General features: G+C 39.2%; 1 protein-coding gene across 1 annotated transcript in view; it reads right to left on the bottom strand.

The window, feature by feature from the left end:
- Positions 1-6772: 6772 nt before the first annotated feature.
- Positions 6773-22399, bottom strand: part of lrrc75bb (leucine rich repeat containing 75Bb) — a 29747-nt gene continuing 14120 nt past the window's right edge. The window contains exon 4 of the mRNA XM_059358607.1: positions 6773-8824. Within this exon, the coding sequence (XP_059214590.1) occupies positions 8221-8824 (604 nt within the window). The 3' untranslated portion in view covers positions 6773-8220. The remainder of the gene's footprint in view (positions 8825-22399) is intronic.

Below are 22399 nucleotides of genomic sequence, written 5' to 3'. Positions count from 1 at the left end.
TAGTGAAAATATTGTAGCAGTAAAGTGTAGCATCTACAGATTAATTCCATACTTTCACTGGAATTAATCTGTAGATGCGACACTTTACTGTGGATGTTTTAAGCAACGACAAATGACAAAATATAGCCTACAACAGACTAGGAAAGGCTTATTTTTAGTCTAAATAATTGCCAAAAGTATCTTTAGCAAACTGAAGCAGTTGTTGATCACCTGCAGTCACCGCTGGCCAATTAAGAGGAGTTAGCAGTCAATTTTGGTATATTAATTAATTAATTTTCCTTAACTGCCTATCCGCACTCGGGTCGTAGGGGCCTGGAGCCTATCCCAGATGACCTTAGGCGAGAGGCGGGGTACAGTCTATTGCAGGGCAGACACATAGTGACAGACAACCAGTCACGCTCTCATTCACTCCTACGGACAATTTAGAGTCACCTATTAAACCTAAGTGCATGTTTTTGGACTATGGGAGGAAAACAGAGAACCCGGAGAGAACCCACGCTGACACGTCATAAATGTCTAGAAGAGATCTAAATAAGGCAAATTTTGTAGAGGAAAATCTCTCTCAACTCAAAATATCTGAATGAAAATGGGTTCTATGGTTCTATGGATCCAGTGGCAAAAACAAGTTATTACAAGCTAAGGTTTTTTAGACATAAAAAGGTGAATAATTGTGATTATTGTACAACTAATTTGTTAAATTTAGAAAAAAAAATTAGACCATTGCTTTCTTCAATTTCTTGTTCATTTTAATGCCTGGTACAACTAAAAGTACATTTGTTTGGACAATTATAATGATAACAACAAACATAATTCATAAGAGTTTAATTTAGGAGATGATATCTAACCATCTTCCGTGGGTTTCTTGATAATGATTTTGGTTATTAAGAAATCCATGGAAAAAGGCTCGATATTATGAGCTATTTGTGTTGTTATCATTATATATGTGTTGTACCAGGCATTAAAATGAACAAAAATTGAATAAAACAATGGTAGTCTAATACATTTTTCCATGACATTATGTAATATTCATTTGAAAAATGTTTGACACAAGATGTCTCTGTCTTTCCTGAAAGGTCCATTCTCAATTTATAGGCAATGAAAAGCAACAAATATGCACAGAATCTTTGTCAGTTTTGCTTAATCAATTTTTGAGACACATCAGCATTGTTATTGAATAATTTTCTAATTATGGCCCACTGAAGTGTGTCATCTCCATACACCATTCAAGGCCTCAGATTTTTCTTTGCATACTGAGTGAACATGCACTTTTGAATATTCATTTTCTTTCCCACAGTCTCCTGTCAGCATCTGTGCTTTGTTCTCACAGCTGCCTCCCATCTTCTTCCTGTTGCACAACTCTGTATTATTCAGCTTTCACTCAGCTTCAAATTATGCAGTTTCTGACGAAGCGACTATGTCATGGAAACTACACTAGTATTCCCGGAAAATTTTCTGTGGGAAAATAAATGCTGCAGTAAAAAGGAAACCAAAACCAAAACCTGACACCTTATTGGGGATGATTCTGGGCCCCCCACACTTCTGGGGGTGGCTTACGGTCAGTTGGCTTCACAAACAAGTTTTGGATAAAAACCAGAAGACAAGTTTAAACTGTGTAAAGATTATTAGCGTCTCTGGGAGAGAGTCCAACACACATGTCCCTGCAGGATTGCGAAACTTGAGCAATAAAACACACAAAGAGCCTGAAGGATTACCCCCACTCACCTCACAGCCCCCGTCTCTCTATCTCCCCCACACACACATATAGAAATAAACACATGCAGGATGCATGGGCAAACACATGAACTAACTTGTAAACTTATGCTATTCCTCCGTAAATATTTTATTCACTTGGCTGCCTATGAACAGCTCATTACAACAACAATCTTCTTGGGAAGTCTCAGCGATGTGCTTTGAATTCATGATAAAAGAAAAACCCTGCAGCTCAGTGTTTCTCATGATTAGAGCAAACACAGCTACGAAATTTCCTCCAAATACTCTTCTCTTCTGTGCTCCCGCTGGGGTCAGGGATGCAGTCAGTGCAGATGAATGGAGATATTAATACAACTTTATAAAAACAGCTGCTTCTTGTTGAGACAAGCCCCCACTCTGTGCTGCCCTGCAGAGCCACTAGATGGAGCGTGTGTTTCAAAAAGAGCATCTGCTGCTCATTGTGTGTCTGATGGAAGCAGTTAAATCTTATTTCATTACTGGCTCATCTGCACACTACTGAGTGCATTACAATATAGGCCATACGAATAAGATATGAGGGGTGGAAGAAGAGTATTAAGATATGTTACTAAAGTAAAAGCAGTAATACGACAGTGTTGAAATATACCTCCAAATATACTAAAAGTAAAAGTAGTTATTATGCAGATGTCCAGTTTTAGAAAAACATTAATTATATTATTGGATTATAATTATATAATAATATATTACTGCATTCATTTGTTCAGCATTTAAATTTTGCAGCTGGTAAAAGGGAAGTTAATTTTAAGTCAATTTAATTTAAACTTATTTACAGCTGGGTAGTTTGTGTATTTTCTTCCCTGAGTATCAACAAAGTCTTATCGTTAACGATAATACATGGTAACTTAGAATATCTGAATCTATAATGTAACTAGTAACTAATTTTTATGTAACTAATTGAGTAATTACAGTTTTTGATACTTTTACTTGACTAGAAAAAGTTGTATTTATATATATATATTTTACTATTATAAGATTTAACATGAATAAATGTATACAAATAAATAATGACAAAAAGAAGAAGAAATAAACACAAATAAAACATACAATGTGTTGTTAAAGATTAAGCCAATTCTCACAGCCTGTTTGGCTTGATGTCATTTACTACACAGAGAGAGAAAAAAAGAGAAAAAGAAAAGAAAAAGAAAAAGAAAAAACCCCTGTGTGGGCTCCCCATCACTTCTCAGAAGTGAGTTGTTTGCAAACTTCTCGGATGGTTTCATTAAAAAAATTGTTTGAGGCTCAGAGAGTTCAAATAGTCACATTTTTCTCAAGAAAGCAAAGATTAGAGAAATGTCCAAAAAATGAAGATAAATTATTTGTAGTATAACTATTTTCTTCTTTCCTTTCCAATTAATCATCCCACAACCCCTGATCTTGTGACCCTTCAGAGGGGGCGAACTCTTCTTCTTCCATCTCTGCTACCGGGCCTGAGCAGCATTATGAGCTCCGGCTGTGGCAGAGCTTCTGTCATTAACAGGAAGATGTTTGTGTTGGGGTCAAACCACAGGAAGGAAGAAACAGTAGGGCAAATGAATGAAAACATTTCCTCTGCTCTGACATCTCTGCAGCACTGTGTGTGCTTTCCTGTGGCCTGTTACTGCACACATCTCAAAATAACCCGGTCACTGACTAATGACTGGACTGTTGCTTTCGTAACCGGGGAGTTTCATCTTTTAAAAAAAATAACTTTAGATGATCAATTTGGTAGTAATGCTAATTCGATTCTGCTGTGCCTTTTGTCTTGTGGCTTATGTCAATAAAAAGTTGTCTTTTAAACTATTTAGCAGTGTCACTATAACAAATGCTTGTATAGTATTTAGATCCTATTCAGTAAAAGTACTAATTCCACACTATAAAATTACTCTGTTCCAAGTAAAATGCATTGATTCCAGTAAATAATACAAATAAGTACATAAAAGGAGAAAATTAAAGCAGAAATATCAATTTATGTTACATTATCAATTAATGAATGTATTTAATGGCACATTCTACGGAAGCCGAGAACGGCCATGAATTGTTTTTTATTTTTATGCACTGTTATCTCGTGATAACGACTTATTATCTCGTTATAGCGATATAACAAAGATCTTTTTCTCGTGATAACGAATAAGATAAACTTAGGTTTTGAGGCATAATTAGGCTGTTTTGAGGGATGTGCCTGACAAAATGCAGCATAAACAGGCTTTCGTAATATTCACTTACTATTTTAATCATCTATTATTATTATTATTATTATTATTATTATTTTGGCTTCTTTTCTCTATATTGTTTCAGTTCAACACAACTGTCCTGCAATAAATTCTACTTTAAATGGAGGTTAGAATAACTTTTTGTTGAAAATAAAAAAGGCCTCTTTCTTACATTTGCTGTTCTGAAGGTTTTGATGACATCACAATCTTCCTCAGAGTTTGTTTAATTGGCATGAAACTGCTGTTTCTGAGCATTTACAGACTTCTCGCTCATGTCTCTAATGATGCAGATCATCTTATGCCTGAAAGCTCTGGGACTTAAGCCACTAAATGGACCTTGTGGTGAGACTGATTTCTTATCTGCTGTTTCCAAATCTGCTTTAATGGGCTGTACAGTCACCTTTATGCTCATTGTGGAGGCTGTAGTTTGTGGTACCTTAAAGCTGAACTCACTGTAATTGTATTACAGTATGAAAAGCGCTTTGTTACTCCCGAATGCTGCACATTGGACTGTTTATATCTGTGAAACAGCACAGACATGAGGTGCTTAAACTGCTAAATGTCTGCAGGGTATTTCAGTGTTGGCTACGAACCAGAAGAGATCCTCTGTTATCCGACACTCCTCCGTTTCTTTCACAGGGACGAGCAGGGATCGAAGATGGATGGCCTCAGGCTCTCCCCCTGTTAACATGAAAATGCCTCGCTAGCAGAGCAGCTACAAGTCAGCAGGATGTTGATATTATTCTGCCCCCGACAGGTCCATACAGGGCTCCGCTCTCATCCACATATTAAAATGCTGACATGGAAACCAGCTTCTGAAAAACCCCAGAGTCATCAGACCGTCTCTAATGTTTCCCTGAAGTATGAGAGCAATTACTAACTTTCAGAGCTTTATATATTGTTCAAACAATGTGTGATGGAGATATACAGGAGCATCTTTATCAGTATAAAATGTAATATCAACTCCCAACTCTTTAGTTTTTCATAGAAGATAATACAATATTAACATGTAATATATGAACTGGACTCGTGGTGCTCATTCAAAAGAACGGCACCTTGTTGATGCACAACAGATTAACAATTAAAACCTTAAACTATGACATCAGAAGTGCTAAATGTAGATTCAGCCTGGTTTCCTAAAAATTACATTTTCTTTCAACAAACTGCATTGCCAATTACATTTTGAGGGAAACATATTTTCCTCCAGGAGTTGGTAGAGACCAAAAACAGAGCTGAAAGAGAACTCCGACTTACATTCATCAGGTGGACAAACACGACTCTAAAATCAATATTAATGTTGCTTCGTATCTGCTGGATGTGTTAATAAGCAACTGTGGTGTTCACAGCTTATTGTGCTGCCAAAATATAATTTATGCAGTTTTACATTTATATCAGTAGATTTCAAGGTAAAATATTTTATCTTTTTTATATATAATGACTATTTACCATTATCAACATATTCTAAAGTACTTTTAGGTATTTTGGTATATATATATATATATATATATATATATATATATATATATATATATATATATGGCAGAAGGTTATAAAATTGATCTCTAATACTTGACATTTTCTCTTTGAAGAAACTCATAAAATCATTTCTAGTGAGGACTATAGGAGAACATGGCTCAGAGCTGTGACTCTCTGACAGCCTGGCTACAGTGTTGAAGTGAAACCTGAGGTTGTTCTTATTTTCCTCTATTAACATTGAACAATAGGCTGCTCTGGCATTACAGAGCCTTTCTTATATGCTTGAAGGCTGACTTGCCAGGCTAAATGAGATTCCTGGGACGCCATTTCTTTCAAGCGTGCTTGCTTGCTTCAGTTCTTGGGTTTGGGCGTTATAACATGGAGCTAACTTTCTGTGTTTTATTATTTTCTTTTTTAGGGGGTCAAAAGAGTCAAGTGTGCATTTTCTAGCATGATACTGAAGGTGTTGCGCAAAACAATTTTTACCTCGGACTTGCCAATTACAAAAACTCCACAAAAGGCAAATGTTATTCAAATAATGTTTATTTGGGAAGCAACAGCAGGCAAACATCACTTTCACTTTAAAAGCGAGCTATGATGGAATGGGCCAAAAGTCAAAATTAAGTAAATTTACAACTCATTTTATCATGGCGGTGATTTGCATGAAGGTTGATGATTTATCTATCAAATGAAACAGTTAAGATAAAACATGTGTTTTAGGATGTGGGTAACTCAGCGAGTTGTTTTTATATCAACAACAACAACAACAACCCATGAAAACAAAGCTTGTGCATTCAGGGACGCATTCGTCCTTAAAGTGCAAATGAGTAAACATTTCATTTCTGCGATCAAAGGTAGTAATTTACTCTGCATGTCCACAACACAGCACACGCTTAATTATGCTTTCATAGACACACACATGCACACACGCACAGACACACACAAACACACACACGCACACGCACACACCCACACACACCAACCAAGCATCCTGTTCATTATCCCACATCCCTGTAAACACAAATAAACAGATTTTCCTGAATAAAAGCATGGAAAGAGAACAGACCACATTATCTGTAGGCCGGATAAAGTGTGGGTAGTTGTGTTCACATGCAGCATTTTATTTTTTTTTACCAAATCCTCCCTAAAATAATCTGTAATTTATTGGAATATTGATGTACATGTAAACATGCTCTCTGTCTGTGGGATCTGATGCTGCGCTACAGTAAACAGTAATGCCCATTTTTAAAAAACAATACAAAAGGATGAGAACTATACATAAAAAAACAAGCTGTTGTAGTTTACTCATGCCACAACAAAGATTTAGCACCACAGAAGAAAAGATAAAAGCAGAGCTGTTTGTAATCGTTTCATTATCTGTGTTCGCCTTTAAAAACAGTGTGGGCATCTCTCCTGTTGCTTATGGTCTGATTCATAAATGGAATCATTCACACACCACCAGTGGACGAAATTATCTGGGGCTAGTCCCATTTGCTGGGGAAAAATAGATCCTCTGCTCACCATCTGTGACTCAAGTGGCCTAACAAGACCTGAGAGAGGCAGCAGTCGGTTCATCGGCAGCTCCTGCCCAAACTCTGTCTGTGTGTGTGTGTCAGGCCGAGGTTTTTCTCCACACAGCTGCAGCATCAGTGTACTGAAGCATCAGCGCTGGAAGTCTAAATTAAAATAGATTCAGTATGCTTCCCTTTAAAAATTGGAACTAACCAATTTAACTAATACAATTTATTTCAAATAAATTCCTGGATAAATACTAAAAAAGTAAGCATCTTTTATGTGAACCTAACCACTCTGCAGCTGAGTAATATATATGTCATAGCAAAAATGTCAGTTGAAATTAAACTTTTTTTCAAAGCAACTAATAGAAACTTGTATTTTCTGTTGAGTCTGGGAGAAAAGCAAGTTTTTCCATGTGTACCATTACCTCTCATTTTCCTGAAGCATGGTCTGATAGTTTGCCCTGCTCAATCCAAGTCCTGCCTCTTCCATGCCTCCCTTCCTTACAGCGAGCCCGGCAAAATGGCGTGGGACTGCAGCAGCGTGGTGTAAATGTTGGCTCCCAGGAAGCCGGCAAAGCAATGAGGCTAAGCTCCGCTGCTGAGTCTGATTTGAGAGAGAGTTTATGATGAACCTGCATTATTTTCTCTGATTTCATTGTGGCGGACATTAGGAATAACTACATAGAAATAGCCAGTCTCTGATGATCTTGTTTGCTTATGTGGATCATATAGAGGCATCAGTATTAACTTGAGACTGTTTCATAACCAGTTAAAACTCCCCGTGGTTGCTTTAAATAGGATATTTACTTATTCAGACTTCTCACAGAAATGGGGCAGCAGGGGTGAAGTTGTTGCAGGAACCTTCTGGTGTAAATGTGTTCTGGTGAATGTGAATTAGTAATGCTTTCCCTTCCTCAGCAGCTACTGTTGAAGTGCCAATGTGCAAGGCACTTAACCCCCAGCTGCTCGAGTAAACAATGGCAAATAATGGGAAACAACAGGCTACAAAACTTTAGGAACTGGAAAACAGCATGTTCAGTAAAAGTGAAGGTTAAATAAATCCATGAACAAATCCTTAGTGTCTGTACAACCACAGAACTGCCTGCCTCTCAGTAGTCAGAGCATCCACACAGCACAGTTACTTATTTTTAAGTTATTTTAAGAAACATGTGGGTCAGTGAAAGCATCTGCCACAATGGCAGCTGCTAACAGAGGAGGCTAGACTTAGGGCGAGGTGATACTGAGGGATATACGGGGCAGCCGGTCTAAAAGAAAGCAGCTCGGGGCGATCACCTCCCACAGAAGTGCACTGGCACATTTTTTGACATGTTTTCTCCTCCGAAGCCCCAGGCTCGAAGCTCCAGCCTGTCCTCCTCCTCCTCTTTATCATCTTCCTCTGCATCCCCCTCCTCGTACAGACTTGGCTCCTCCACAGATGTCTCCATGTTTGGGTTGTAGCCACCGAATGCCTGCGCTTCCCTGTACTCATAAATCGTTGGGAGGCTGCTGCGCAAACCGAAGCGACGCCGCAGGGCCACAAGCAGCGGCTGAGGCACGGTGAAGATATCCACGTTGTTGCCCAGGTCGACCCAGGCCAGACTGGGGAACTTTTTAGGATCCTTTACTGCGTCTGTCAGGTCTTTCATGATGCCCACCGTCAGGCGGTTGCCATTGATGGCTAGTATGGTGAGTTTCGGCAGGCAGCCGAGGTGGGGCAGCAGCAGACGAAAGCTCTCGTCCTGCAGCTCGGTAAAACTCAAGTCCACGGCGGACACGGCGTCACTGCTGCCCTGGAGGTAGAAGGCCACGCGGTGGACGTCGCGGCCGGACAGCGGGATGCCTGACAGGTTGACGACATCACCGGACAGTTTCTTCTTCAGGGTGGTTTTCAGGCTGTTTGAAAAAGAAGAAAACTTTGGTTACGAGTTGGATCTCTGAGTGGTCATTTGTTACAGACAGAATAAAGGCGTGGTAATTCCTCAGCAATGGCAGTTCATTTTCTAAAAGTGTGTAAAGACAAACGATCTTTACTTAACCATACAGGGGTCATTGATTTAAAGAGCTCAGTAATGGGGTGCCACTGTCCCACAAGTACAGGTGAATTGCAAAGTATGCAAAAAAAGAAAACAACATCCAAAAGTAGAGTCTGGAGAGTGTATCAATCAATAATGTAAAGAAGAGAATTTGCATTTAAATGTGTCTCAGTCTGAGGCTCTCAAGCCACAAATTCTGTCTCCTGGGCTGAATGTCCATTGAAAAGAACCAGCTGGTTTCAGTTTCGGGCGTCAATTCTTTCCGTAAAGCCATCTCTACGCCAGCTCTCTTAGTCTTTCAGATCGAAACAACCATCAAAGAAACTACATAAATCAGTGAACAGGCCAAAAAAAAAGAAAGAAAAGAAAATGTCTGTCCTTCTGTCAGGGCCAATTAGTAACAAATATGTCACCTTGTTTGAGCTGGTTGTCATTTTGGGATTCAGGGATTCAGGAGAGAGGCGCATCTTTTTCTTTGGATTTTTAAAAATCAGGTCAGGTGTGTCTGATGTATTGTAGGTGACACATGAATTAAGCCACTTGAGCTGTTGAGCAAGTCTGAAAAAACATGAGAACCCACTGGTGTGATCCCCTTCTCTAATGATGTGTTCACACCGCTGGACTATATTGGGAACACTTGTGTTTGATCACGTCTGGTGAAGTTTCAAATGTATCTTTTACCATTTCCCTCTGTCATGAACCATGGCCAAAGTAACCACTATTGCTGTTTTTGTACCTGGAAGTCCAAAATATGTTGAAAAATTGCAATTTAATGGCAATAACCAGGTTAAAACTATGTCAAAATAACCACATCCTGATGCAGATTTGTGAAAAGTCATGCTTTGTCACGTTCACAAGATGACAAACAAATAACTTTTAAAATGCTTGTTTTCTGAATGGACTTTGGATCAATCAGGGCTATGCTATATGTAGGAGAATATCAATGCCAGTCTGTTTCGTGATCTAGTGCCTGCAAATTTTGAAAATATGGTAATGGAGTGAATTTAGCATATTTGCATAATTCGTGTTGCTTTTGGCGTGAACTCACCATAATGTTGCAGCCAGTCAGTATCGACTCATACAACATTGTCCGACTATGATGAACAGTTTAAAACTTACTTAGTTTTAACTCCAAGCATCCAGATTTTTTTCATTTTCTAAAGAATCATCCATTCATTCATTCATTATCCTTAACCGCTTATCCGCACTCGGGTCTCGGGGGGCTGGACATTATCCCAGCTCACGTTGGGCGAGAGGTGGGTACACCCTGGACAGGTCTCCAGACTATCACAGGTCTGACACATAGAGACAGGCAATCACGTTGTCATTCACACCTATGGGCAATTTAGAGTCACCAGTTAAATCTAAGTGCATGTTTTTGGACTGTGGGAGGAAGCCGGAGTACCCGGTAAGAACCCACGCTGACACGGGGAGAACATGAAAATTCCACACAGAATCGTTAACTAACTAACTTTAGCTTGGAAGAGAAAGATCAAATTTCCCCAAAATATTAAACTCTTCCTTTAAATTTTGTCACAATTTGATAAATGTCTTCTGAGATATTGTGCGGAACAGACAGGAGGATAAAGGTGTGGATGACCGATGGACGAACACACTATAAAAGGGACGATAATGGGTGAAAAAAAGGAGTGATAAAGGTGAATGATCATCTATTTAAGTCTGAATGACCTCAGACAACAGGTGTGAGGTGAGTCCATCTAAAAGAAAAATACTACTATAACTATCGCACTTGTCAGGTTGGATCATTGTATTCCTCATTGCCCCTGAAAGCACACTGCAATCTGAAACTAAATGTTCTCCGTATACCAGAGTGCGGTTAAATATGCATAGGAGAGCTATAAGGAAGCTGCATGCATGTCATGATAGCACTGGAGAGTAAAGCAGAGCTGCAGTGCATTTAGTTTTTCTGGCATTTTGACTCAGAGGGAAGACATCTGCCTAACTAAAGGACAAAGGTGGATATGCAAGAGACTGTTTAAATAAGCAGACAAACAGGAGAAAACTGTTATGTTTAACTGGCCTCTGGTTTATCCTCCCTTTGTCTTAGTCCTGTTTGCATTTGCTCGTCCCCCTGCCTCCTCAGGCACAGCGAGGATTACCCCGCAGCTCTCTCAGCTCTCTGGTCTGCCTAGCAGCCTTAAAAATCGCCAGGCTTTGCTCTTAACATCTGTCACCATTTCTGCTCAGTTAAGGGAAAGAAAAAGATCTGTAGCATGCTGGGGCTGTGATTCACAAGATTATTGATTCCAGGAGTAGGCTATAATTCACCTCTCCCTCCTTCACATCCTCACTACTGCTCACTGCCTCTCACTTTCTTGCTCTTTCTATTACTTGGCCTATTTTCTTTTCTCTTCCTCTCTCTTACAATTTCCCTGTCTTTCTAGTTCTAAATTTGTTCCCCTGAAGCACCTGTACCGACTCTTTCATTTTTCTCCTTTGAATGGCTTACTGTATTTGTAAGTTTATTAAAATTCTCATCCGGCCACATAGTAGTCTACAAATTATTTACAGATTCAAATGTCAAGATAATTTATCATGTGGAAATGCTGAACCTACACTATTTATTAAACATTATTAGGGTGCAAATACCAATTGTTTTCATTATTCATTTTTCTGTTTAGCTCGATGATTTCATTGTTTATTCCAATGGTTCCCCTGCTGCATCTGAGGGGTTGTGGGATGATTAACAGGATAGAGAAGCAGAGGTCTTTTCTTTTTGCCTGTGAATTAAGGGATAACTTTTACAGCTTCAGGGTCTTTAAAAGTATGAATAAAACAGTCTAAGGCTAACAAAAAGACTGTAATCAGGAGTCACGAGTAGATGTAAGGTAGCGATCAAAGTCCTGAAGTTGTTTGACCCATCCACCTTCGTCGCTTCCTATAGTGCTATAGTATAGTCCTGTAGTATAGTAGTTAAAGTCCTAATTTCTATTGCCACTAGAGGCCGTCACCTAGTGATTAACATAAATATGGGTTGTATTAAGACGTATAACTATAAACGACCTAGTGTGTGGTCTTATGGGGGAGGACAGTCTCCAACAGACAAAACCTATAGATATATAATTTACAATCCTCGTACTCAGAAGCTGAAACCACTAAGTGTTTGACCTGTATTGCTTGACAAATTCCTTAAATGATTTAATGCATAATAAATTGATGTTGATAAATTTTATGTGGATTCGACTAATGTATTCATTGACCACTCTTTTCAGCACTCAAACATTATTGACTTTGACTGTAGCATCTAAAAATGCCAGGAAAGTCTGACAGCATCTGAAGCTTCTTGGCACACTCGAGCACTCCGGTGACTTCAGAGGGTTTACTGTACCGCCATGCAGCTTCTGCACTTTACTGTAATGAAACTGATTATGGACATCGACTTCTGTTCTCTTGGACTTATTTATAGGAGGGTTTTTCCTGCTTGTCCTGGAGCCCTCCACTCTCACCTGCATGCCTATTTTCGTGTAGAAAGAGCTGCTCCATGAGACACAGTGAGGAACTGTAGCTGAGTGGGTGGTGCAGGGGGAGGGTGGGCTCTAATATGCTTTTAATGAGACGGAGTAAAGACGACTTCAGACTTCCTTCCAAATCCTTTGCCTCCCGGCTCCGTGGGCAGAGTTCCACCCACAGGCTGCTCGGCTGGCCTCATGCCCAGGGGCACAGCTAGCGTTTACAAAGCCACATTGTACAGTGTAGTCCATCACCATGAAATGATAACAACATAAACAAAATGTCTCATCTCGCTTCCTCTGATGTGGCTGCCATGCTCGTAGGCAGTGGTGCATTTCCTCTTGGACCAGCTCAGACACAAACAACTTCAAAGGATAATGTACCCGCATAAACATGATGCGAATCAACATCGTCCCCTGCATCGGGACTCATTTAAAAGCAAACAACTGAGGGAAATCCATTTATTGACATCCTCAGGAGCAACTGATACAACAGTGCAGGGATCTAATAAGAGCAGACTCATATGTCAAACTATTGGCTGCTTAAATGTGGGTTCAGGCAGACTGTCTAATTGCTTTTCATAGCCCGTTTTTCCTCTGGGATGTTGTTAACTTTTACGTACTGAACAAGGGTCCTTGCTGTTCTATAGTTACGTAAACCCCAAAGGTGAGAAATAAAACATCTGGGGATTGTGCTGTTGAAATGGAGTGCAGGCAAAGAGACCGAGCTTCCAGGAAAGGTCATAACAAATCCAGAGAATGTGTCTTTTTAATGAATCCTCTTAATAAAACGGTGTTTTGAGATATGCAGCTGAAGAAGAGATTCAATCTGTATTTAAACTGCAGTGGATAGAGTTCAGTGGATAACAAACCTACAGTGGCTTGATCTATCTCGCAGTCTGCGAGTGTTGATACAGAGATTTACTCAGACAGCCCCAGCTGCCCAGCTACTAATGCAACAACTGCACACAAAACACTTCTGCAGCAGCGGTCCATTTCTACAGCAGAAGTGAAACTCTGTACCCCTCTAATTTCTCATTTCTAAACTGTAGATTCACACATTTACAATGTAAAATATGCAGCATTTATTTAAAGAACATTGTATAAACAAACTCTGAAATCTGAACTTCTGCTAAAGAAGAAAAAGTTGCCTGAAACTGCTCTGACTACTGTGACCAATGATCCCCTCCTCACTGCTTTGCCAATTTTCCTGTAATCTCAGACTTTTGTCAAGGAGCTCCATAAACAGTCAGCAAGTGGAAAATCAGCACGGTTAGTATTAACAACACATAAGCGACACTGTCGGACTTGCAAACACAGATCTCAAGTGGTTTATTTCCTACCTCACTCCTGCTAATTTTGCCTCATCTACTGCCTTTCTTAACTTTGGAGGACCTCAAGGCTCTATCATAGATCCCCTTCTATTTCTTATTTACATGCGTCCACTTATATTATACGTAACTAGATAATTTATTTTCAGTGCTATGCTGACATACAACTCTGTATCCATAAAATCAGGGACTACCAGCCATTTGATTTCATTAAAGCACTTCCAGACTGACATCCTCCAAGAAATAATAATACTATAATCCTGTTAAGGCCATTTAACTCATTAGAATTTAATGATACATTTGATACCCTGACACCCTCATTCAAGCCTAGTGTAAGCAGTTCATGGCCCAGCTTCGTATCTATATGCTTTTGTGCCCCACCAAACTAAAAATAAAGAAAGGTTGGTGGTTGATGGTTTCCTTTACTAAAAACATTATAAACTTGCATTTCTGCACTGAAAAGTATACCAATTACAGTAATTACTATTATCATTATTCTTCTGTTATTCCATCTTTATTATTCTGTGCCATATATCCACAGACAAGACGATAGCTTCTTCATTAAAGGTCATGGCAGGCTCATTGATTTCTGTATTCATTCATTTTCTAACCTACGTCTGGTGCCACTCTGTGTCAGGTTTGTCTCCACTCAGTCTAGTTTTCTCTCCTGATATTACAAAAGTGAAGTGCTCATCATTAGCGTTAGTCTGCACCTTTCCTACTTCACAACTTCCACTCGAAAGCATCCTAACACTAACTCTACACCCTAAAGAGACGGAAGGCTGGAGAGGTGAATATTTTAAAGAGGGCTGAGAGGGGCGAGCCAACATGTTTTGTTCTTCCTGATTAAAAGACAGCGACATCTTTACAGGGGGAATTGTAAAGCCCTTCAATATGCCACCAGGGTAAGATTTAAAAGGAAATGGCAGGAGAAACTTGTACACCCACATAGAATACATGTTCCCCTTCATTTACTCTCATGAATCTGTAATTCATCAACAGATAGGGGGAGTGTTGGAAGCCATTCTTTCCCTCATGTTCATTCACTGTGGAATTTAATATAACAATGAATTAAAAAACTAAAAATGAATCTAGTTTAACTCAGCTCTGTTACCGATTGTGCTGGTTACCTTCGTTGGTTTAGATTTTAATCATGCAGAGTGAGGTCAGGGTAAGAATTTAAGCCAATCAGAGGCAGAGTCGGGCTGGACATGCCTTTGTCCTTCTAGGAAGGAGGAGGCTTCCTGTAGAGAGGGCTACAAAGCACACTGGGTCATTAGCCTTGGTTTGCGCCATAATGAAGCACAACTTAATTATTTATTAGACATTTGTTAATCATTAATGCATATTTAACAACTTATTAACTTGAACTTGATAGTAATGAGTGAGAAAATAATAATATCTTTATCATTTGAATGTGCATTTTTCTTGCTGGTCTGGTTGCAACATCAATTGCCAACTGTCAGCTTGTTACTGATGAGATCAGAGATATATCCAATAGTATCTCAGCCAGGAGGACAAACTGTGTAATACAAATTCAAATTTACTTTCCGCTGAGCATGCAGAGAAACACTTGACTTATTTCAGGGGAATGAAATAAAAGCACTTGAGAAACATTGGATGTGGATGCTGTTCCAGGGACCCGTGGGATTGGTCAGATCAATGTCTGCTTCATCAACGCTTTGGTCTTGACCTGTTTATTCCTCAGATCGATCTAAGCTGTTTTGCCTCCAGGCATCTGTATAATACATGCGCAGCTCAGCCGTGGGAGAGCCTACGAGGGTCTGGTGTAAAAACTCATCCTTGAAAAGTGAACTGGTAAAGAACTGCTCATGTATTTCTGTGCTTCTGTGTTATCTGAGAGTGCCTTCAGGCCTGTGACTGCGTGCTACAGTGCTGAACATTTCCTGAACCAGTTTGTTTAACTCTACTCAGTTTTAGCATCAAATTTGGCCCGGTTAATGAGAATCCTTTACAGTCACTCTGAGCATAAAAAATGTAGTTAAATTTGCCTATACTTATATGACTGTCACACTGATACTACAGTTCTGCAGAAGATGTACTGGGAGACATGGAAATGGTGATTGCACACACCATCCAGTGTCCTCCGGTTTCATGGGGATAATGGCACATTTTCTGTGAAGGAAAAAATAGCCCCAAAGCTCATTTGGATTTGGATTAAATTTCAGTGAAACATTTAGCGGATGGGCTGATAAAGGCTTCCTCTATTGTACGTTGTGAATGCAGCAGCTCCGGGCCGTGCAGTGTTTTGACATCTCAGATCAGTCACTGGGTTCTTTGAAACTTTGAATTCGAAGTTTTCGGGGAAAATGTTGATGTCAAAACAACTGACAGCAGTGACGGGAACAGCACATGTGCCCTTAAAAAGAGAAAAGGAAAAAAACACAATACAAAATCTGACACAAGTCATTAAAAACATGGACCAAATCCCCAACTTGCAAACAGCTGAGGCAAAAAAAAAAGCTTGAAGACATCGCACCGTTATTCTCATCAGTTTGGCGGTTACAGCTGCTGCATCAAACAACTCTCATGGGATGTTGGACATGGCTGTGGGAAACATGTTTTTGTGAGAGAAAAAAAGATGAAAAGGAAGATTTCCTTTTCTTTTTTCCGTTTTATTTAAAGATCTCACTTACCACTCTCAGTTGACACAATCAGCCCAACATGGATGTGACATAACATGTGACATATAACAACATATTTGCGCTGTTGCCACCGATTATAAAACCTCTTCGTACAGAATGTACCATAATGCAACTGTGCAGCGTATAAAATGCAAAATGTACTCCATGGCTGAGCTATAAATTCACCCATGATTTGATTCGATGTGACAGACTGGATGCTTAGGAGAAAAGAATACTGCGACAGAACACAGAAAGCAGTTTGCGTTACATAACTGTATAGCATGGAGGAGTACGCCTGTGTCTGCTATACTATGTCAAGGCAGAGTTATGAAATGAGCATTAAAATGCAGGGCTCCGAACACAGACTGAGGGGCTTGATCATTGGGGACTGATCCGTATCAGCATTAAAGAAACGAGACCCACAGATCATCTGAAGCACAACAACCCTTGTTGCTGTTTTCCTCAAGCAGCAGCAGCCTTATCGCAGATTTACAGTTAAAATCCAATCAATGAGAGGTTAAGAGAGGTTCAATCCCTGGATAAAAACCTAAGAAGTCTTGAAATGGTGTAATTTAAAGCAGTGCTGCTCAAGTTTTTTTTTAAACACCTCGTGTTTACTGATCAACACATTGAATCAGTAATGGTTTCATTATGGCCCTATGCCCTGAAGATCGGAGCTATGGATACTGAGCGTCTATTCCTCCTCCCCCTCATCCTCCAGGATCTCCGTCTGTACCGCGGGAAGCCCTCAATTATTCATGGACGAGGATGGTGGCTGGATCTTTAAGTCTCTATTAAAAGTGGAGGTCAACTAGCAAGCAGATTGAGCAGACTGAGTGCAGCGTGCAGTCAAGTGGAATACTTTATCTCGGAATGGAAATATGAGGCAGAGAAAGCAAGACCTTTCAAAAAACAGACATCTGTGATTATGTACTCAGAAACTAATAGTTTTCAAATATTCTTTCCCGTGTTGTCAGATTTTTTGCCTTAAGGAGACGACCTTGTAGGGAAGTTGGAGGTCAGGCCCGCTGAGTCAGAGCCTGTTCGGCCTTCCAGTGCACACCTCAGGGGGTGACTGGCCTCCAAAAATAGGTCATGCACGTGTCAAAAGGCAGATACCACATGACTCAGTGGACGGAGGCTGCATGTACAGTAAATGCATTAAAGAAGAATTATCTGCTCCATTTTTCAGACACGGCACAGCAGCTATGTGACAGAGAGCAGATTTAATCAGATTATAGGTGACAGCTTATTATTAATATTATTATTATGGGGACATCACCTCAAGGTAATACTGAGTGGTCCACTGGCTCAATGTATTTTCTGCAGTTAACTGTTTTAAATAGTCAAACGCTTTGATGCCTCGAAGGTCATATTTTTCAGTGATATAAATGGATTTTGTCATTTAAATTTTCATGCTTTTCATGTTTCTCTAATGAATCTCAAGAGCCTGCCTTGATATAAATAAATAAATAAATATCTTATCCCTCTTATTAATTTTATTTTCTTGTTTTTTTAATTTTATCTATTTCATTAGTTAATTAATTCATTGATTATTTATTTATTGATATTACTTCTATAGCTTTTAAATGTATTTTATTGTTATATTTTTATATTTTCATTTATTTTTATTCTTGTTTTCTCCTTTTATCTATTTCTTTAATACAGATTTTATTTCACTCTGTCTTACCACTATTAATTTTATTATAGCTTTCAAATCTATTTTATTACACTTCCATCATCTTTATTGACTCATGTATTGGTCTCTAGTTGTTAAATTGTTTTTATCAGTTTTATGGTTTTTATGGTCGCCACTTTTTTTGTATTATTATTACCTTGTCAGTCATCTGTGAGGTGATTTGAACTGCACTAAACTGTGTGAAAGGTGCTAAACAAATAAAGTTTAAAAATTTTAAACAGGAATAGGAGTCTACAGCCGTTCTAGCGGCTGTGTGAGGCTGTTTATATCATTAGCACAGTGGTGCATTGAGCTATATGCTAATGTCAGTATACTAACATGCTCACAATTCCAAAATGTTTTCTTTCGAGCTGGGATAATGTTTAGCAGGTTCAACATCTGTCAGCATGCTAACATTCGAGGCGAGGCTGATGGTCTTAAGTTTTGCAGGTATTTGGCATAAACCAAAATATAGGACACATTAATGTTAAGAAATCAACTAATCTTATTACAATTAATTCTAAAAAGAATATAAATGTCTGTACCAAATTTTAATGCCAATCCATTCAGTTCATCCATTTCCAGTCATTTCACTCTGAGTCACAAATATCAGCCTCAAGCTGGCGTCAGCAATGTCGGAAAGATATAACGTCTGGAAAATTTGAATGTTTGTACAAAATTTCATGGCAATCCATTCAATAGCTGTTGAAGTATTTTAGTCGAGACCAACCGACAGGATGTCCCTGCCATCCTCGGAGGCTCACAGAGCTCGAGATCTCCCCCACAGTATAAAAAGTACATTCTTGTCTCTTGTTCATACTGTATGTAGGCCACTTGAGACAACAACTTTCCCATCTTGGTTTTGCAGCTCATGACCATTTTGAAGTGCTGCTGGTTTGTCCAGAATCTTAATAAGTTTCACCTCCATTTAATTATATTCACTATTATTATAATTGTACATTATATATTCCCAAGGACTCTAAACACTTTCATCTTCTCCTACTAAAATAATTTTCTTATTCTGTATTGTCAAGAAGGTTATGTTTTTGGTCTGGTTTGTGTCTTTGTTTGTCTGTTTGTTGGAAAAACTACTGGCCTGATTTGCCTGAAACATGGTGGAAAGGTGTCAAAAAATATGGTTTCACCAACATGCATCAAAAAGATTAATTTGAAGGAAAGGAATATGTCTGCTTGTTGTGGTTAGAAGACTAAAACAAATAAATAAATAATAGATTTTCTCATATATTTTAAATTATATCAATGTGGACATGCCCTTGATGGCCTGGACAGCAGAAAAAGCTTAAATTCACTGGTTATCAACAGGTATAATATTTAGGTCTGCAAAGGTGGAAGGTGGAGTGTGCCTTGGCAATATTGCTGTGGCTCTGGGAGGATCATGTAAGGGAGAAGGGCTCAAAATAACAGCGAGGAAGAGAGGTAGAGGGGATTTCTTCAAAGATTAGAGCAAATTAGCATGAGCAGAGCTGAGGAGAAACTGGAGAGAGAATCCCAGAGAGCACTTCTCCGGTGATTAGCCCGTGAAAAGCCGTCTAGGGATCTGGACTAGAAATACAGTTGTTGAAATGCAGTTAAAAAAGTGGTCAAAAGCACATGTATAAAAAACTTTCACTGCTCAGAAAATATAGTCATAGGCAAGATGTCTGGATGACTGTTGCTTGCTGGGTATGATTCAGAAGTGAGAGAAGGTGTCACTTGAGGAATGAGTTTTTTCTGCCTATGAGTAAACAGGAAAAAGTCCGTTATCTTGTTGAAGTGGGAAGAAAATCCCAACACTGCAGATAAAGGAGAAATAGATGCATTTGTAAACATCTTGATGCAGGTCACAGGTTGGTGTGTAGGACAGGCAATGGCCTGTAGGTGTTGAGTTGTGGTTACTGCAGAAGCCTCGTACTGCTCGTCAGCATCGTGGAATTTGAAAATCTGAGTAGCCACAGGAAACCACTGGAGGCAGCAAGAGGATGATTCAATGTAGGAAAATCTTGGGAGGCTGAGGAGTCAGACTGCAAAGTTCTGGATGAGCCAACGGCTGAGGAGAGTATTTCGAGAGCAGAGCGAGACAGGAGATGATTTAAAGAGTAACCACACAGTGGATTTTGGAAGGAGAAAAAAACATGGCAGCACTGGCCTCTATTGCTTGAAAGATAAAACTGTGTTCAGAGATGCAGTATGGTTCTACAGGGTGTGGAAAAAGCATTTGCCAGTGCTACCAGGGCAGGACAGATTATTAAACTGGGTGGAATTACTGTAAAATTGGATAATGAAAAGAGCAGAATCTGTCGAAGAAGTGAAGAAAGCTGGGATCTTATATATGTAAATTAGTGCAAACCAGCAAGTTTGGGCTTCAGCTGCAACACAGAAGATGGGCAATATGTAAACAAATTTCCTCTTATTTTGTATGGTCAAGTGCACTCTTACCAAGTTTGAAAAAAAACATCTTCTTTCTACAATCCATAAATTCTTTGTCCAACGAATATGTATTGTTTAGGGATCCCAACCTATTCTAATAAACACTTATGATCAAATGGGATTCATCATTCAGCACACTTGTGCAAGAGCAGATTTGAAGGGTTAAGAACATTTTGTGCATCCAAGAGAAATTTGATGGTGTTTGACAATACGACAAGCCCATTTGAAGCGTACTGATGCCTTTTGAAGTCTACAAAGGAATCAATGTGTTGCTTTCACTGCTGATGGAGAAGACAGGAGCATCTTTGCCGTGACCGGGTTTCAAGTCCAATCAAGAAGTCAAGCATCAGTTCGGCAGAATCAGGCAAAAATTGCGAACCCTTTTTTCACTCAAACATTCTCATCACCCTGCTTTTGTAACAGCTGTTTGTGCAATGAATATGATGAGGACAGGATATGATGAAATGGTTATTTAAAAAGTTGAAGACACAAGCCATGTTTTTCTTCTTCTCTGTCAGTATTGCTGTTGTATTTCAGCAACATAAATATGACGCGTAAACAGACTTGAATCATGCAGTTGAATGTTACCAGATGTTGTTACTGACGGTGAGATCAGCAGAACAGTCTGTTTTAGCCTCTGACTGTTATCGGAGGAATTTGTTTGTCATCTCACTATAATAAAGTCTTAAGATTGGCAGATTAGCATGTATGCAAACTACTTATATTTTTGGCAGGTAAACACGGAAGTCATGCCAAATAATAAATCAGGAAATGTACTGTTAGGACTGTTGGGACTAGCCTGTATAAAAAAGCTTTTTATGCAGATAAATAAAAGCAATGAAATGACTTTTGAACAGCTTTCGCAGTGTGAGTTGTGGGAGGAAAGGCACTTTAGTCCGAACAGTGTGAGGTCTGGGTCAAAGTTCAAGACTCAGACAGACTATCAAAGCTCACCCACTGCTGTTTACACCTGCCCAAACAGCTGTCTCGTTTCACTCTCATCATCAGTCGGCACGACCTGCACGACTGCATATTAGCACTTAACTGAATCCTATCAGCTATTCTGCTGAGCCGTATATTCTATGCTGACTCAAATAAAGCAAAAAAAAAAAAAAAAAAGCCAGATGCACTTAGAATTCCCTAAATACTTAAAGTGTCTTAACTCTACAAAGCTTAACTCTGAATACAAAAATTCAGTCATCTTCTTGAACCACAGTAATTTCTTTAAATGTACTGAAGATGTCTGTAATAGCTGCGGTAAGAGCCTCGCATCAATTACTGCCTCGCAGTAAAGACAAGCAATGAAATAGCATCTACAATCAGAGTCCAATCTCTTCAAAATGTGCTGGAAGGGCAATTTTAGCGTCATAAAAAATATGAGCTTGATTAATCTGAAATTCAATACCAATTACAATAACATTAAAAACTCCTCCGGGGACACAGCAATACTGTGCTTCTCAGAAACCTGGCACATGAAGCTGCAGAGAAAAAAAATGAAATTGCCTTGATAATATATAAAGTGTGACACACTTGCTTTGCAGTTACAGTGTTAGAAAAGCAAAGCAGGGGGGAGTAATAAAGCTTGAATCATGATTTATGTGCTATCTCTTGAAGATTTGCAACCAATTGCATATATTCCGTGAATTCAATTTGAGCCCGGCAGGCTGCAGCACATTTCTAGATTGATCAAATAAACGTTTCAATATCACTTGAAGAAAATAAGAATGTAATAACGGTTATGTGATATGATGCCTTTTCGTTCCCTAAATATGAAGAGATCAAATTCCCGATCGATTCCGAGCGAGGCGGGAAGGAAGAGGGAAATGCGCGACTTCTAATCGGCAACCTTGCAGTGATTCCACCTCCCCCCTTTCTCTCTCTCTC

This window comes from Centropristis striata, chromosome 19 (genome assembly GCF_030273125.1).
Source record: "Centropristis striata isolate RG_2023a ecotype Rhode Island chromosome 19, C.striata_1.0, whole genome shotgun sequence".
In the NCBI taxonomy this organism is placed as follows: Eukaryota; Metazoa; Chordata; class Actinopteri; order Perciformes; family Serranidae; genus Centropristis; species Centropristis striata.
The sequence above is the reverse complement of the archived record's forward strand: the minus strand, read 5'-3'. Positions and strand labels throughout refer to the sequence as shown.